This window comes from Salmo salar, chromosome 12, assembly GCF_965601325.2.
Source record: "Salmo salar chromosome 12, fSalSal1, whole genome shotgun sequence".
Lineage (NCBI taxonomy): Eukaryota > Metazoa > Chordata > Actinopteri > Salmoniformes > Salmonidae > Salmo > Salmo salar.
This window is the reverse complement of record NC_138302.1, coordinates 58,627,375-58,644,862: the sequence shown is the minus strand read 5'-3', so window position 1 is coordinate 58,644,862 and position 17,488 is coordinate 58,627,375. Positions and strand designations below refer to the sequence as shown.

At 43.6% G+C, this 17,488-nt stretch overlaps 1 protein-coding gene across 1 annotated transcript in view; it reads left to right on the top strand.

Moving 5' to 3' along the window:
- LOC106565330 (receptor-type tyrosine-protein phosphatase gamma) overlaps window positions 1-17,488 on the top strand; it is a 307,706-nt gene that overhangs the window by 220,530 nt on the left and 69,688 nt on the right. The window contains exon 5 of the mRNA XM_014132317.3: window positions 16,095-16,190. Within this exon, the coding sequence (XP_013987792.1) occupies window positions 16,095-16,190 (96 nt within the window). The remainder of the gene's footprint in view (window positions 1-16,094; window positions 16,191-17,488) is intronic.

Genomic DNA, 17,488 nt, shown 5'->3' with positions numbered 1-17,488 from the left:
GGCGCACAATTTGCACAGCGTCATCCGGGAAAGGGAAAGGTTTGGCCGGCAGGGATGTCCTTGTCCCATCGTGCACTAGCGACACCTGTGGCGGTCTGGGCGCAGTGCGTACTGACATGGTCGCCAGGTGTCCGGTGTTTCCTCAGACCCATTGGTGCGGCTGGCTTCCGGGTTAAGTGGGCATTGTGTCAAGAAGCAATGCGGCTTGGTTGGGTTGTGTTTTTCGGAGGACGCACGGCTCTCAACCTTCGCCTCTCCCGAGTCCGTACGGTAGTTTCATCGATGGGACAAGACTGTAACTACCAATTGGATACCACAAAATTTGGGACAAAAAGGGGTAAAAAACCCCCCCCAAAAAGCTGTCAAAGGGTGGCTACTTTGAATAATCTAAAATATATTTAGATTTTTTTAACACTTTTTGGTTTACCTCATGATTCGATATGTGTTATTTCATAGTTTTGATGTTTTCACTATAATGTAGAAAATAGTAAAAATAAAGAAAAGGTTGCGAGCTTGCACCGCGGGACTTGGAGGTACCCAGCGTCATGGCTTCATTGCTCCAAACCACCACAAGGGGGAGTTAGAGCACTCATTATGAATTTGGGTCCCAAGGTTTTTATATGACCAATCGTATCGAGTTGTTCCAATGACAAATTTGGACACGAGCCACCCGTCCCTGGGTGAAGATGGCTGACAAAATGTACAATTGAAAGGAATATGTTTATGTAGAGACAAACGTTTGTGCATATTTTTTTGTCATGAAGTTAATTTACGAAAATCGCTATTTAGCAAGTTATCTGACTAGCTAACATTAGCCAGCTAGCTAGTGTTGCTTCCGTCCCTCTCCTCGCCCCTACCTGGGCTTGAACCAGGGACCCTCTGCACAATATCAACAACAGCCACCCTAGTAGCATCGTTACCTATTGCTCCACATAAGCTGCAGCCCTTGCATAGCAAGGGGAACAACTACTTCAAGGTCTCAGAGCGAGTGATGTCACCGATTGAAAAGCTATTAGCGCGCACCCCGCTAACTAGCTAGCCATTTCACACCGGTTACAACCGACTCCAAAAAAAATGAAAATATACACAGTGAGATATTTGCCGAAATAGACCGGCATGCCTCTCCATAGGAAAACAATGGGGGGAGCTCAGCATTCCAAGTGCAAAAAGTATTTTGTGGCTAGCATTTGAAGACAACCGAGCCACCTGCCCAGGCTTACATAATTAGAAAGAGGAGATTCTCATGATTAAAATGGCGTCCAACTTGAAAAAAATCTAAATACACACATTGCGATATATTGGGCGAAATAGTCAGACATGCCTATATTTCCCCCATAGGAAACAATGGGAAGAACGCAGAGTTTCAATATTATTTTTGTTGTGGAAGAGGGACAAGGTAGGGAACTTGTTTGTCTGCCATATTTTAAAGATCCAAATTGTCTTAAAAGAATTGTCATAATGGTTGCAAAATAAATGGGAGGAGATTTTCGATTTACTGATTCCATGGCACATGGTTTATGAACTGATACAAAAAACAACACTTAATTCAACTGAGTTTTCCAATTAAAATTATTATAATAAATTCTTGCCACCTACAAAATGGTATATATATATATGGGGCAAACAACAATCTCAGCTCTGTAGATTTTGCTGCAAAGAGACAGAATCACTAGATCATTCATTATGGTATTTCCTCTATGTAGCTTGTTTCTGGTCACAGGTTCAGGAATGGTTAAAAAAAGTCACAACATTCACTTAAAATTAACCTTACAAATAGCAGTGTTGGGCGATTTTGGAAAGCCATAGTCAGTCAATAAATAATATAACACTTGTAGGAAAGGTTTTCATCTTTAGTTCACAATCTGTGGATACTATAAGATTAGAAAGGTTCAAAATGTATGTAAAACATCACAGTGCAATTGAAAAATATATGGCACATGGAAACCAAACGAGGGTGGTCTATGGTGATACAGTAGGTGGGATGGGCTGAGAGTGGCTGAGGGGTGGTATTAAACAGTATGTATTATTGTTATGTGATTGCTGTATCTAAAAGTACCTTATATGCAAAATGTGTTTTTAAAATGTATATATAAAATGTATGTATATGTAGCAGAAAAGCTGTAAAAAAAAGATCTGTCCTCCTAAGAGGTGGTGGATGGGTTAATAATAATAAAAACAAATAAAAATAAAAAACTATCGTTGACTGAGAGCTTTCCTGTTGGTTGTTTGATCAATTAGGACTGTTAAGTTCCCAAATGTAAGATGATTCCTGTGGTATTTACATGTTTGCAGAAAACCATTCAGATGTAACGTTATTTTATGGCTTTTGCGACTGCTTTGATAATAATCTATATTCGGCTGTTGCTGTTGCCTGTAAACACACAGTTCAGTTCAAAGTGAATGGCACAGGCCCATATGTGGTAATGGCCTATTTTCATATAGGCCTACTGCAGCTCTGATTGGTTATGGTGCACCGGTCTGTGTAGAGTCCGGGCCTGGACAAGACTGAAACATTTTTATTCGTTTTTATTTACTGCAGTGTCTATTAATTGCCCAAAAGCACGGTCTCTTTTCCACTCTGATATTGAATTTTCACAAATATCAGACTATACGTCATTCCCAAATATTGTGAAAAATGTGAGAAGTGACCATATCTGAGCTCTCTTGTTAGATCATTTAAAAAATAAATGTAATATTCTTATATATGATCAGATTTTAACAATATTTACTGGTGTTAAAACACTCAGTTCCTTTATAAGTCTAAATTAGTCTTATTCACTTTCAGTGCTCAGCTATATCTAATCTTCTAATTACAGACGCCCTTTTCTGAAGAGCCTATGCTTGCTTTGAAATGTGAACAACAAGGTCTCATTAACATTGCATGCATTTCTTTCAAACGAGGTAGCACTAATGGCTGTTTGGGCATTTCCTGTTAAATGATAGAAACATGATGTTGTTTTCTGGCTGTTGGTTTCCTCCCATTGGCACCACAGACAGTAATAATACATGGACAACATGGGAACACAACATGGAATGTGACCGATGACTATCTGATGGGTCATAGTCACACCGGCCATATAAGGTGAATCACACCAGTCTGTTTATGTTTCACTCACACAATGACCCTTGTCTTGACTTTTAGCTGTAGCGTTGTAGCGCCGCTTACTCTTGACATTATCCCACCACTAACTTCCCCAGACTTCTACTTGGACCTGAGTCAGTGTGTCCTATTATGCCTTTCATGGCAATGACTTGACTTAAAGCTAGCTGTGACATTAAGCTACTTAGCCTATGTCATGACTTCAACTTAACCTGAATCAATGTGACTTGTATGTGCTCTGTCCATTATAGTAACATTTGTTGTAGTAGTTGCCACTTTTTATCACTATGAAAGTATGACATCGACACTCTTACATCCCTGACTGGAACTAAGTGATTCAGTGGGACTTTTATGTTCCCTATGTTCTTTTGTATTGTCACATGCACAAGTACAGTGAAATGCCTTTCTTGCTAGCTCTGACCCCAACAATGCAGTAATCAATAACAATGTAATGCTAAAAATAACAAGTTAGAACAAAAGCACACTTGATATACACTGCTCAAAAAAATAAAGGGAACACTTAAACAACACAATGTAACTCCAAGTCAATCACACTTCTGTGAAATCAAACTGTCCACTTAGGAAGCAACACTGATTGACAATAAATTTCACATGCTGTTGTGCAAATGGAATAGACAACAGGTGGAAATTATAGGCAATAAGCAAGACACCCCCAATAAAGGAGTGGTTCAGCAGGTGGTGACCACAGACCACTTGTCAGTTCCTATGCTTCCTGCTGCCTGCAACATCCTCCAGCATGACCGGTTTGGCGGTGGGTCAGTCATGGTGTGGGGTGGCATTTCTTTGGGGGGCCGCACAGCCCTCCATGTGCTCGCCAGAGGTAGCCTGACTGCCATTAGGTACCGAGATGAGATCCTCAGACCCCTTGTGAGACCATATGCTGGTGCGGTTGGCCCTGGGTTCCTCCTAATGCAAGACAATGCTAGACCTCATGTGGCTGGAGTGTGTCAGCAGTTCCTGCAAGAAGAAGGCATTGATGCTATGGACTGGCCCGCCCGTTCCCCAGACCTGAATCCAATTGAGCACATCTGGGACATCATGTCTCGCTCCATCCACCAACGCCACGTTGCACCACAGACTGTCCAGGAGTTGGCGGATGCTTTAGTCCAGGTCTGGGAGGAGATCCCTCAGGAGACCATCCGCCACCTCATCAGGAGCTTGCCCAGGCGTTGTAGGGAGGTCATACAGGCACGTGGAGGCCACACACTACTGAGCCTCATTTTGACTTGTTTTAAGGACATTACATCAAAGTTGGATCAGCCTGTAGTGTGGTTTTCCACTTTAATTTTGAGTGTGACTCCAAATCCAGACCTCCATGGGTTGATAAATTGGATTTCCATTGATTATTTTTGTGATTTTGTTGTCAGCACATTCAACTATGTAAAGAATAAAGTATTTAATAAGATTATTTCTTTCATTCAGATCTAGGATGTGTTGTTTAAGTGTTCCCTTTATTTTTTTGAGCAGTATATATATATAAATAAGGTAAGTAAGCATATTATATACAAGGTCAGTTACAGTACCATATTTAAAATGTGCAGGGATACTGGAATGATAGATTTGAGGGCCCATGCCAAACCTTTTCAACCTCCCGAGGGGGAAGAGGCGCATTCGAGCCTTCTTCATGACTATGTGCGTGTGTGTGGAACATTTTAAGTTCTTAGTGATTTGAACACAGAGGAACTTGAAGCTCTCGACCCGCTCCACTGCAGCCCTGTCGATGTGGATGGGGGCGTGCTTGATAATGGTGTTGGAGTCGTGCATAGCCACGCAGTTGTGGGTGAACAAGGAGTACAGGAGGGGACTAAGCACACACCACTGTGGGGCCCCCGTGTTGAGGGTCAGTGTGGCGGAGGTGATGTTGCCAACCCTCCACCACTTGGGGTCAGCCTGTCAGGAAGTCAAAGATCTAGTTGCAGAGGGCAGTGTTCCATCCCAGTGTCCTAAGCTTGGGCATGAGCTTGGAGGGGACAATGGTGTTGAACACTGAGCTGTAGTCAATGAACAGCATTCTCACATGGGTATTCTTCTTATCTAGATGGGTGAGGGCAGTGTGGAGTGCAATTGAGATTGTGTCTTCTGTGGATCTGTTCGGGTGGTATGCAAATTAGAGTGGGTCTAGGGTGTCTGGGATGGTGGAGTTGATGTGTGCCATAACCAGCCTCTCTCAGGGCTGTAGTCATTGTGGCATGAAGCCTTAGAGTTTTTGGGAACAGGAATGATGGTGGTCATCTTAAAACATGTGGTGATTACAGACTGGGACAAGGAGAGCTTGAACATTACCATCAATATACTTGCCAGTTGTTCTGCGCCTGCTCTGAGAACGCGCCTTGGAATACCATCGGGCCTTGCGGGTATTGACCTAAATAGTCTTTACTCACTCACGTCGACCTCGGTGAGCGAGATCACCCAATCTTCTGGGGGCGGTGGTGGCCCTCACACCCGGCACGATGTTGTTCTTGTCAAAGTGTGCCTAAAATGCATTGAGTTCATCTGGTGGAGAAGCATCGTTGGGAAGATCATGGATGGGTCTTCCTTTGTAATCCATAATAGACTGTAGCCCCTGCCACACTTGGCAGGCGTCGGAGCCTGTGTAATATGATTCCACCTTATTCCTATGTTGTCCTTTTGCTCGTTTCATGACTCTGTGGAGGTCATAGCGGGACTTCTTGTACTTGTTCCTGTCCTCAGTCATAGCATCAGGATTGTCTGCGATAACCCTGTGTGCGTTAGCCATGTCCTTTAGTTTAGCACCAACCTCAGTGCTAATCCGGGGCTTTTGATTGGGGAAGCAGTGAACCTTAACTGTGGGGATAACATCGCAGATGCATTTCCTAATGAAGCTGGTGACGGAAGTGGTTAGCTCGTCGATGTTATCGGCGGAGTCCCGAAACATATTCCAATCAGTGCTAGTGAAGCAGTCCTGTAGCATAATCTCTGATTCTGGAGACCAATTCTCAATGGAGCGAGTCACGGGCAATTCCTGTTCGAGCTTCTGCCGGTAAAAAAAAAGCAGGAGTGCGAAGTCATGATCTGATTTGCCGAATGGCAGATGAGGGAAGGCCTTTTAAGCTTGTTTGTGGGTAGAATAACAGTGGTTTAGGACTTTATCGCCCCTAGTGGTGAGGGAGATGTGTTGATGGAAGTTGGGCATCACATGTCTTAATGACGCGGAATTTAAACCGCCAGCAACCATAAAAGCAGCCTCTGGATATACTGTACGTTTTCCTGCTTGGTTATACTCTCGTACAGTTTGTTAAGTGCCAGCTTGTGTCCCGTGTGGCTCAGTTGGTAGAGCATGGTGTTTGCAATCCCAGGGTTGTGGGTTCGATTCCCACGGGGGACCAGTACGGGGGAAAAAAGAAAAAAAATGTATGAAATGTATGCATTCACTACTGTAAGTCGCTCTGGATAAGAGCGTCTGCTAAATGACTAAAATGTAAATGTTGTTATTTTTCTTGTCCTGAGGTGGAATGTATACAACCATCACAATAACAGCTGAAAACTCCCTCAGGAGGTGAAAGGGTGAGCATTTGACCATCAGGTATTCCAAGACGGGTGAACAATGGGTCAACATTTCCACCACGCTCGAGTCAGCACACCAGTTGTTGATGAAGAGGCAAACCCCTTGCCCCCTCGATTTCCCCGACTCCACTCTCCTCTCGGCACAGTGAATGGAGAATCCATTGAGTTGGATAGTCATGGTGGGGTATCTTGCCCGAGAGCCATGTTTCAGAAGAGCAGACAATATAGCATTTTCAACAGTGCTGTTGGTAGCAAATCCACGAGGTCATCCATCTTATTATCATGTGACTGAACATAGGCCAATAGAATGGAGGGAAGAGATGGCCGGTTCGCCCTTCGCCTTAATCTCGCCAGGTCCCCCCCTTGCCTTGCCTCTGTAATGTCGGCAATTCCTCTTGGGTAGCCTGAAAATTGGGTCGGAATTACAGTAAGAGCCCAGGGCAGATGAGTCAAAGTTGACGCCCGAATTGAGGTAAGTAACTGCCGAACTGATGTTCAAAACTGATGTCGGTTGTAAGAAATGATAGTTGATACATTTCGAGAAGCTGGGTCAGAGCTCGCAAAACGGCGTCCATTCGGGACGGCGCCATTTTATATAGCTACATCTGTTAAGGTTGGTGCCATTTTTTTATCGCTATGAAAGTATTTGATAATTGAGCATCAGGTTTGCTCTAAGTGCACCCTTGACAGGTGTGTGTGTGTGTGTGTGTGTGTGTGTGTGTGTGTGTGTGTGTGTGTGTGTGTGTGTGTGTGTGTGTGTGTGTGTGTGTGTGTGTGTGTGTGTGTCAGAGTGGGTGAAGGAATGAAGCCTGGGGGGCTAAAGCAACTAAGCTAATTGGCTAATGTAGCTAATAACATTTGAATGCTGATGGATGGCCATTGCTTTGCTCGTTTTGAGTGTGTGTGTTTTATGTCCGACCGCGTGTGCATGCACGGTGTGTCTGTGTATGTGTATAACATTAGTGTGTGATAGATAGCCATTGCCCTGCTAGCTTTTCAGACAGACAACAAATTGGCACCATTAAGGACTGCAGTTAAAGGAACTCTTGAGGAAAGGGATTACATTTAATTAGCTGGGTTGGACCACTTGCCTTAGTACCTGTTATATGTATTAAAGGATGTACTGTTTTTTATTTTCTGCGCAATGCAATCTGTCGTCAACAGCAACCTTGGTAGTCTAGGGAATTGTTTGAGTGTCCTGTTGCATGTTGTCTGGCTGGTGCTTCACCAGGATATTGATGGTTGAGCTTAGCTTGTATTGAGTTGTTAATCTAGGTATAGTGTGAAGACAAGCAGAGTACAATATAATGTAATATCTATAATATACAGTGGCAAGAAAAAGTATGTGAACCCTTTGGAATTACCTGGATTTCTGAATACCTTTGTCATAAAATCTGATCTTCATCTAAGTCACAACAATAGATATGCACAGTCTGCTTACATTAATAACACACAAACAATTATAACCTTTCATGTCTTTATTGAACACACCTTGTAAACATTCACAGTGCAGGGTGGCAAACGTTTGTGAACCCTTTGATTTAATGATTGGTTGACCCTCCTCTTTGCAGCAATAACCTCAACCAAATGTTTTCTGTAGCTGCGGATCAGACCTGTACAATGGTCAGGAGGAATTTTGGACCATTCCTCTTTACAAAACTGTTTCAGTTCAGCAATATTATTGGGATGTCTGGTGTGAACCGCTCTCTTGAGGTCATGCCACAGCATCTCAATCGGGTTGAGGTCAGGACTCTGACTGGTCCATTCCAGAAGGTGTATTTTCTTCTGTTGAAGCCGTTCTGTTGTTGATTTACTTCTGTGTTTTGGGTCGTTGTCCTGTTACATCATGAGCTTCGATTGGCGGATGGATAGCCTTATTCTCCTGCAAAATTTCTTGATAAACTTGGGAATTAATTTTTCCTTCGATGATAGCAAGCTGTCCAGGCCCCGAGGCAGCAAAGCAGTCCCAACCATGATGCTCCCTCCACCATACTTTACAGTGAGGATGAGGTTTTGCCATTGGTGTGCTGTGCCTTTTTTTCTCCACACATAGTGTTGTGTGTTCCTTCCAAAAAAACACAACTTTAGTTTAATCTGTCCTCCAGAATATTTTGCCTGTAGTGCTGTGAAAAATCCAGGTGCTCTTTTGCGTGCAGCAATGTTTTTTTTGGACAGCAGTGGCTTCTTCCGTGGTGTCCTCCCATGAACACCATTCTTTTTTAGTGTTTTACAAATCGTAGACTCGTCAACAGAGATGTTAGAATGTTCCAGAGATTTCTGTAAGTCTAGCTGACACTTCTTACCCTCATTGAGCATTCTGTGCTGTGCTCTTGCAGTCATCTTTGCAGGATGGCCACTCCTTGGGAGAGTAGCAACAGTGCTGAACTTTCTCCATTTGTAGACAATTTGTCTTAACGTGGACTGATGAACATCATGGCTTTTAGAGATTATTTTGTAACCCTTTCCAACTTTATGCAAGTCAACAATTCTTAATATTAGGTCTTCTGAGATCTATTTTGTTCAAGGCATGGTTCACATCAGGCAATGCTTCTTGTGAATAGCAAAATCACATTTTGTGAGTGTTTTTTATAGGGCAGGGCAGCTCTAACCAACATCTCTAATTTAGTCTCATTGATTGGACTCCAGGGTAGCTGACTCCAATAAGATTTAGGAGAAGTCATTAGCCTAGTGGTTTACATACTTTTTCCAACCTACATATATATCTCGAAAGCTTGATTGCTGACATGCAAAACATTTGGGACTATATCAACAATGGACTAATGAAACAAATACCAAGATATCGTTTTTGGATGGATTTTTCCTTTAAGTGTTGAATGGTTAGACATGGCGCCGACAGAGATGGTCACCTCGCTTCAGGTCCTTACGAGGCTATGCAGTAATTCGTTTTTTTAATGTATTATTTCTTACATTGTTAGCCCAGAAAATCTCAAATGTTATTACATACAGCCAGGAAGAACTATTGGATATAAAAGCGTCATCAACTTACCAACATTACGACCAGGAATACGACTTTCCCTAAGCGAATCCTTTGTTCGGACCTCCACCCTGGACATGGGATCTTATCCCAGAGGCTGACCCAAAACAACGGGGTTGCTGCAGGAGAGGCAGACGGAGCGGCCTACTGGTCAGGCTTAGAAGGCGAGCACACCATCCACTGCTTCCGAGCATATTACTCGCCAATGTCCAATCTCAAGACCACAAGGTGGACAAAATTAGGGCACGAGTCGCCTTCCAGAGAGACATCATAGATTGCAACATTCTCTGTTTCACGGAAACAGGGCTCACACGGGATATGTTGTCAGAGTCAGTACAGTCACCCGGTATCTTCACGCATCACGCCGACAGAAACAAACACATCTCTGGTAAGAAGAAGGGCGGAGGTGTTTGCCTTATGACTAATGACTCATGGTGTAATCATAACAACATACAGGAACTCAAGTGCTTTTGTTCACCTGATCTAGAATTCCTTACAATCAAATGCCTACCGCATTATCTACCAAGAGAATTGTCTTTGATTATAGTCACAGCCGTGTATATCCCCCCCCCCCCCCCCCCACCTCGACAACCCTGGAAGAACTTCACTGGACTCTATGTAAACTGGAAACCATATATCCGGAGGCTGCATTTATTGTAGCTGGGGATTTTAACAAAGCTAATCTGAGAACAAGGCTTCCTAAATTCTATCAGCATATTGAATGTGCGACACGAGTTGGTAGCATTCTGGATCATTGCTGCTCAAACTTGCGCGATGCAAACAAAGACCTCCCCTGCCCTCCCTTTGGCAAATCTGACCATGACTCCATTTTGTTGCTCCCAGCCTACAGACAGAAACTGAAACAGGAAACGCCCGTGCTCAGCTCTATCCAATGCTGGTCTGACCAATCGGATTCCATGCTTCAAGATTGCTTCGATCACGTGGACTGGGATATGTTCCGGATAGCCTCAGACAATAACATTGATGTATACGCTGAGTCGGTGAGCAAGTGTATTAGCAAGTGCATCGGTGTTGTACCCACTGTGACTATTAAAACCTTCCCTAACTAGAAACCGTGGATTGAAACTGTGGCAAACTGAAAGCGCGAACCACCACTTTTAAACATGGCAAGGCGACTGGAAATATTACCGAATACAAACAGTGTAGCTATTCCCTCCGCAAGGCAATCAAACAAGTAAAGCGTCAGTATAGAGACAAAGTAGAGTTGCAATTCAACGGCTCAAACAGGAGACGTATTTGGCAGGGTCTACAGTCAATCACTGATTAAAAAAGAAAACCAGCCCCGTCACAGAAATCGACGCCTTGCTCCCAGACAAATTAAACAACTTTGCTTTGAGGACAATACAGTGCCACTGACAAGGCCCCTTATCCAAAGCCTGTGGGCTCTCCTTCACCGTGGCCAATGTGAGTAAAAGCTTTAAACGTGTTAACCCTCGCAAGGCTGCCGGCCCAGATGGCATGCCTAGCCGCGTCCTCAGAACAAGCGCAGACCCACTTGCTGGTGTGTTTACGGACATATTCAATCAATCTCTATCCCAGTCTGCTGTGTCTACATGCTTCAAGATGGCCACCATTCCTGTTCCCAAGAAAACTAAGGTAACTGAACTAAATGACTATTGCCCCTCGGCACTCACTTCTGTCATCATGAAGTGCTTTGAGAGACTAGTCAAGGATTATATCACCTCCACCCTACCTGATACCCTGAGGCCCACTCCAATTTTCTTACCGCCCGAATAGGTCCACAGACGACGCAATCGCCATCACACTGCACATTTCCCTATCCCATCTGGACAAGAGGAATAATTATGTAAGAATGCTGTTCACACCATAGTACCCTCCAAACTTGTCATTAAGCTCAAGACCCTGGGTCTCAACCTCGTCCTGTGGAACTGGGTCCTGGACTTTCTGACGGGCCGCCCCCAGGTGGTGAGGGTAGGAAACAACATCTCCACCCTGCTGATCCTCAACACTGGGGCCCCACAAGGGTGCATTCTCAGCCCTCTACTGTACTCCCTGTCTCTACTGTACTCCCTGTTCTCCCATGACTGCATGGCCATGCACGCCTCCAACTCAATAATCAAGTTTGCAGACAACACTACAGTGGTAGGCTTGATTACCAACAACGACTAGACGGCCTACAGGGAGGAGGTGAGGGCCCTCGGAGTGAGGTGTCAGGAAATTCACTTTTCACTCAACATCAACAAAACAAAGGAGATGATGGTGGACTTCAGGAAACAGCAGAGGGAGCATCCCTCCATCCACATTGATAGGACAGTAGTGGAGAAGGTGGGAAGTTTTAAGTTCCTCGGCGTACATATCACAGACAAACTGAAATTGTCCACTCATACAGACAGTGTGGTGAAGAAGGCGCAACAGCGCCGCTTCAACCTCAGGAGGCTGAAGAAATTTGGCTTGTCACCTAAAACACAAACTTTTACAGATGCACAATCAAGAGCATCCTGTCAGGCTGTATCACCGCCTGATACGTCAACTGCTTCACCCACAAGCGCAAGGCCCTACAGAGGGTGGTGCGGTCTGCACAACGCGTCACCGGGGGCAAACTACCTGTTCTCCAGGACACTTTCAGCACCCGATGTCACAGGAAGGCCAAAAAGATAATCAAGGAAAACAACCACCCAAGCCACTGCCTGTTCACCCCGCTATCATCTAGAAGGTGAGGTCAGTACAGGTGCATCAAAGCTGGGACCGAGAGACTGAGAAACAGCTTCTTTCTCAAGGCCATCAGACTGTTAAACAGCCATCACTAACATAGAGTGGCTGCTGCCAACATACAGACTCAAATCTCTGGCCACTTTAATACATTTAAAGGTATCACTAGTCACTTTAATTAATGCCACTTTAATAATGTCTGCATATCATACATTACTCATCTCATGTACAGTTGAAGTCAGAAGTTTACATACACCTTAGCCAAATTAATTTAAACTCAGTTTTTCACAATTGCTGACATTAAATCCTAGTATAAATTCCCGGTCAGTTAGGATCACCACTTTATTTTAAGAATGTGAAATGTCAGAATAATAGTAGAGAGAATGATTTATTTCAGCTTTTATTTATTTTATCACATTACCTGTGGGTCAGAAGTTTACATACACTCAATTAGTATTTGGTAGCATTGCCTTTAAATTGTTTAACTTGGGTCTAACGTTTCGGGCAGCCTTCCACAAGCTTCCCACAATAAGTTGGGTGAATTTTGGCCCATTCCTCCTGACAGAGCTGGTGTAACTGAGTCAGGTTTGTAGGCCTCCTTGCTCGCACACGCTTTTTCAGTTCTGCCCACACATTTTCTATAGGATTTAGGTCAGGGCTTTGTGATGGCCACTCCAATACCTTGACTTTGTTGTCCTTAAGCCATTTTGCCACAACTTTGGAAGTATGCTTGGGGTCATTGTCCATTTGGAAGACCCTTTTTTGACCAGCTTTAACTTCCTGACTGATGTCTTGAGATTTTGCTTCAATATATCCACATAATTTTCCTGCCTCATGATGCCATCTATTTTGTGAAGTGCACCAGTCCCTCCTGCAGCAAAGCACCCCCACAACATGATGCTGCCACCCCCGTGCTTCACGGTTGGGATGGTGTTCTTTGGCTTGCAAGCCTCCCCTTTTTTCCTCCAAACATAACGATGGTCATTATGGCCAAACAGTTCTATTTTTGTTTCATCAGACCAGAGGACATTTCTCCAAAAAGTATGAGCTTTGTCCCCATGTGCAGTTGCAAACCGTAGTCTGGTTTTTTAATGGCGGTTTTGGAGCAGTTTATGTCGATATTGGACTTGATTTACTGTGGATATAGATACTTTTGTACCTGTTTCCTCCAGTATCTTCACAAGGTCCTTTGCTGTTGTTCTGGGATTGATTTGCACTTTTTGCACCAAAGTACGTTCATCTCTAGAAGACAGAACACGTCTCCTTCCTGAGCGGTATGATGGCTGCGTGGTCCCATCGTGTTTATACTTGCGTACTATAGTTTGTACAGATGAACGTGGTACCTTCAGGCGTTTGGAAATTGCTCCCAAGGATGAACCAGACTTGTGAACGTCAACAAAAAAAAATCTGAGGTCTTGGCTGATTTCTTTTGATTTTCCCATGATGTCAAGCAAAGAGGCACTGAGTTTGAAGGTTGGCCTTGAAATACACCCACAGGTACACCCCCAATCGACTCAAATGATGTCAATTAGCCTATCAGAAGCTTCTAAAGCCATGACATCATTTTCGGGAATTTTCCAAGCTGTTTAAAGGCACAGTCAACTTAGTGTATGTAAACTTCTGACCCACTGGAATTGTGATACAGTGACTTATAAGTTAAATAATCTGTGTGTAAACAATTGTTGGAAAAATTACTTTCGTCATGCACAAGGTAGATGTCCTAACCGACTTGCCAAAACTATAGTTTGTTAACAAGAAATTTGTGGAGTTGTTGAAAAACGAGTTTAATGACTCCAATCTAAGTGTATGTAAACCTCCAACTACTGTATTCTATACCATCTACTGCATCTTGCCTATGCCGCACGGCCATCGCTCATCCATATATTTATATGTACATGCTTTTATTCATCCCTTTACATTTGTGTGTATAAGGTAGTCGTTGTGAATTTGTTAGATATTTCTACGCTGTTGGAACTAGAAGCACAAGCATTTTGCTACACTCGCATTAACATCTGCTAACCATGTGTATGTGACCAATACAATTTGATTTGATTTTGGTATATTGAAACTTCGTTCCTTTTTCGATACTAGACCATGAAAAAATGTGTCTCACGTCGTCTACTGATTGAGAGAGGATCAAGTCTGTCTATCAGCGCAGCCGATGTCCCTGTATAGCGCGACCGCCTGCTCCTTGCCTGCTCCACTTACTCATTGCCGACTTTAGCCTGTCCTGAGGAACCACTGCAGTCATTTGAAGTATGGGCTTCATCATGTTAACTCCCCACTCATGCTGCACAGAAGTTAATGCATTTGAATAATGCAACAAGGCATGTAGAAGTGTTGCAACTTAATAACTGTTCATAAAACAATGTCCGTTACAGGCTAGAACAATTTACAATTTAAGAAGATACCGGTAGCTTCCAGCTTTGTAGGCTAACTTTCCTTGCTTACAGCTGAAGCTAACATCAATTCATTACCCTAGTATTTTGTTTGTGCAAACCATAAGGCTAAATACCATATGCTGATTTCAAAGCTGATTGTCACCAAAAACCATAGTCATTGCCCAAAACGTTATTCATTCTCTTCTGTCTCTCTCACTGTGTATCTGTGAATGACGTCATTAGAGACAGAGCACACTTTTATAAAAGAAGAGATTGCTTCTCCTATGCAAATGTTATGGATCAGTACAATAAAATAAGTCCCAGATGGAAGGGAAACAGATTGTTTTTCATCTGTAGCCCCATGAAATCAGCCAAAACTCAATGCATGCACACACTCCTATTGCATATACATTCACCTGTATTGTGAATAGGTGTAGGCTACATCTTGATTTACCCAGTTTATCAATAGAGATTTACGATTCAAATAAATGATTACCGCCATGTAGGTAGATTGGTTAGGTCATTATAGGTGCACACTTGCAAAGAATTGGTGCAACCAAATCATGTGCTGGTAACATCAACTGAAAAAGTTGGGAGCATTGCTCAGTGCCTACTCATATGATTAAAGACTCGAGAGAGCCTAGGGTGGGAGGGAGGGAGGGAGCAACAGACGAGTTGGGAGTCATGATACAAACAAACAGGGTGAGATCGGGACACGGCGGCCACAGCCGTTTGATGAGGGGGTATCTTTTATATTCAGTTTGAGTGAGGAGTTTGTTTGTTTTCAAAACTTTGGTTGAGTTTTGATTATATCTTGCCTAGAACTTTTTTAATGGTGCTGTTCTCTCCCAGCGTTGTGGTACACACACACACACACACACATAGGCCTACATCTTTTGCCTCAGAGTAGACACATATGGGAGCTGTGATTAAAAGCATTAGAGCATGACCCACGGTTAGATCTTAGTGCATGAGAAGAGTATAATCCTACTGTGGATCCCTGCTCACCATGCTACTGTAAGAACAGTAGGATACAGTACAGCACTGGGATGGGAGATTATGTTACTGTAAGTACAGTGGCATACAGCATTACAGTTTAAGGCTGGGATGTGTGATTTACAGTTGGTTTGTGTGAGAGAACATATGACAGAGAAGAGGAGGGAAATGAGAAGAAATAGTCATTTTCAACAAATACTTATATAACCATCGAAATCCGTACTCTTTCTTTGCAAAACATCCTGCTGAAATGAAATATGTTTTGTGATTTCTTCTGACATGCTAGAGTCACTCAAGAGACAGTTAAGACTCTGGCTGTGTGTACACCTCTAACGTTCTGTCTGCTCTCTCTCTCTCCCCTCTCTCTCTCCCCCTCTGCTCACAGATGCAGATATACCTGTACAACTCAGATGACTTTGACAGTCTCAGTGCGGCCATCAAGGAGAAGCGCATCATTGCTGCGATGGCTGTGTTTTTTGAGGTACTGTAATACTGGCTTTGGGCTGTGTTGTGTTTGAAGAGTTCTCTTGGTCTCAGTTGTACCCAAACACAATGAAACGGGCAGAGGCCAGGAATACAGTGCTTATTAGGAGATATGAACAACAGTACACTGATTTGAAAGCTGCTGGCTCTCTTGAGGCACATGATATCTTTATTATTTGTCGTCTCTTTCCTTCCAACTTCCCATATCCCTATTATACATAACGGTCTTGTTCGGTCTCTCTCTGTTTCTCTGTCTCTCTCTCTCTCTGTTTCTTTGTGTCTCTCTCACTCATTCGCACACACACATTGTCCGTCTCTTGAGAACTGTGACTCTCTGTCAGTGCCACAGACTGCCTGCCTGTTGGACAGGCAGGCAGTCCAACAGACAGACAGATGTCTCCAGGGAGACATTACGGTGAAAGACAAGCACAGACAGAGTCAGAGAGCAAGGGGTTCCTCTTCCGCTATCCCCTTAAACCACCACTTTGTTCTAACTTACGGTACTGCAGGCTTCCCTAAAGACTAGCACAACCGGCCTCACACTCCAGGAATATTTCTGAAGGATAGTAAATGGCCTACAGTTGATTTTCAGTTGTAAACATCAAGGAATATTTATCGTTCCCTAAAGGAAAAGTATCTTAGTACCTGGTTTGTTAAAAAATAAACTATTGGGCAGTTAGTGGTATTCTATACTGAACAAAAATATAAACTCAACATGCAACAATTTCAAAGATTTGACTGAGTTACAGTTCATATAATAACATCTGTCTATTTAAATGAATGTATTAGGCCCTAATCTATGGATTTCACATGACTGGGAATACAGATATGCATCTGTTGGCACGACAATGGCCCTCCGGATCTCGTCACGGTATCTGCATTCAAATTGCCATCAATACAATGTAATTAACCACACTACCATAAACCCACCACCACCATTGGGCACTCTGTTCACAACGTCAGCAACCCGCCCGCCCACACAAAGCCATATCAGAATTCATCCGCGAAGAGCACACTTCTCCAGGGTGCCAGTGTCCCTCAAAGGTGAGCAATTTGCCCACCGAAGTCGGTTATGACGCCGAACTGGAGTCAGGTCAAGACCCTGGTGAGGACGACGAGCAGACAGATGAGCGTTTCTGACAGTTTGTACAGAAGTTCTTCAGTTGTGTGAACTACAGTTTCATCAGCTGTCCGGGTGGCTGCTCTCAGATGATGCCGCAGGTGAAGAAGCTGGATGTGGAGGTCCTGGGCTGGCGTGGTTACACATGGTCTGCATGGTTACACATTCTCTAAAAC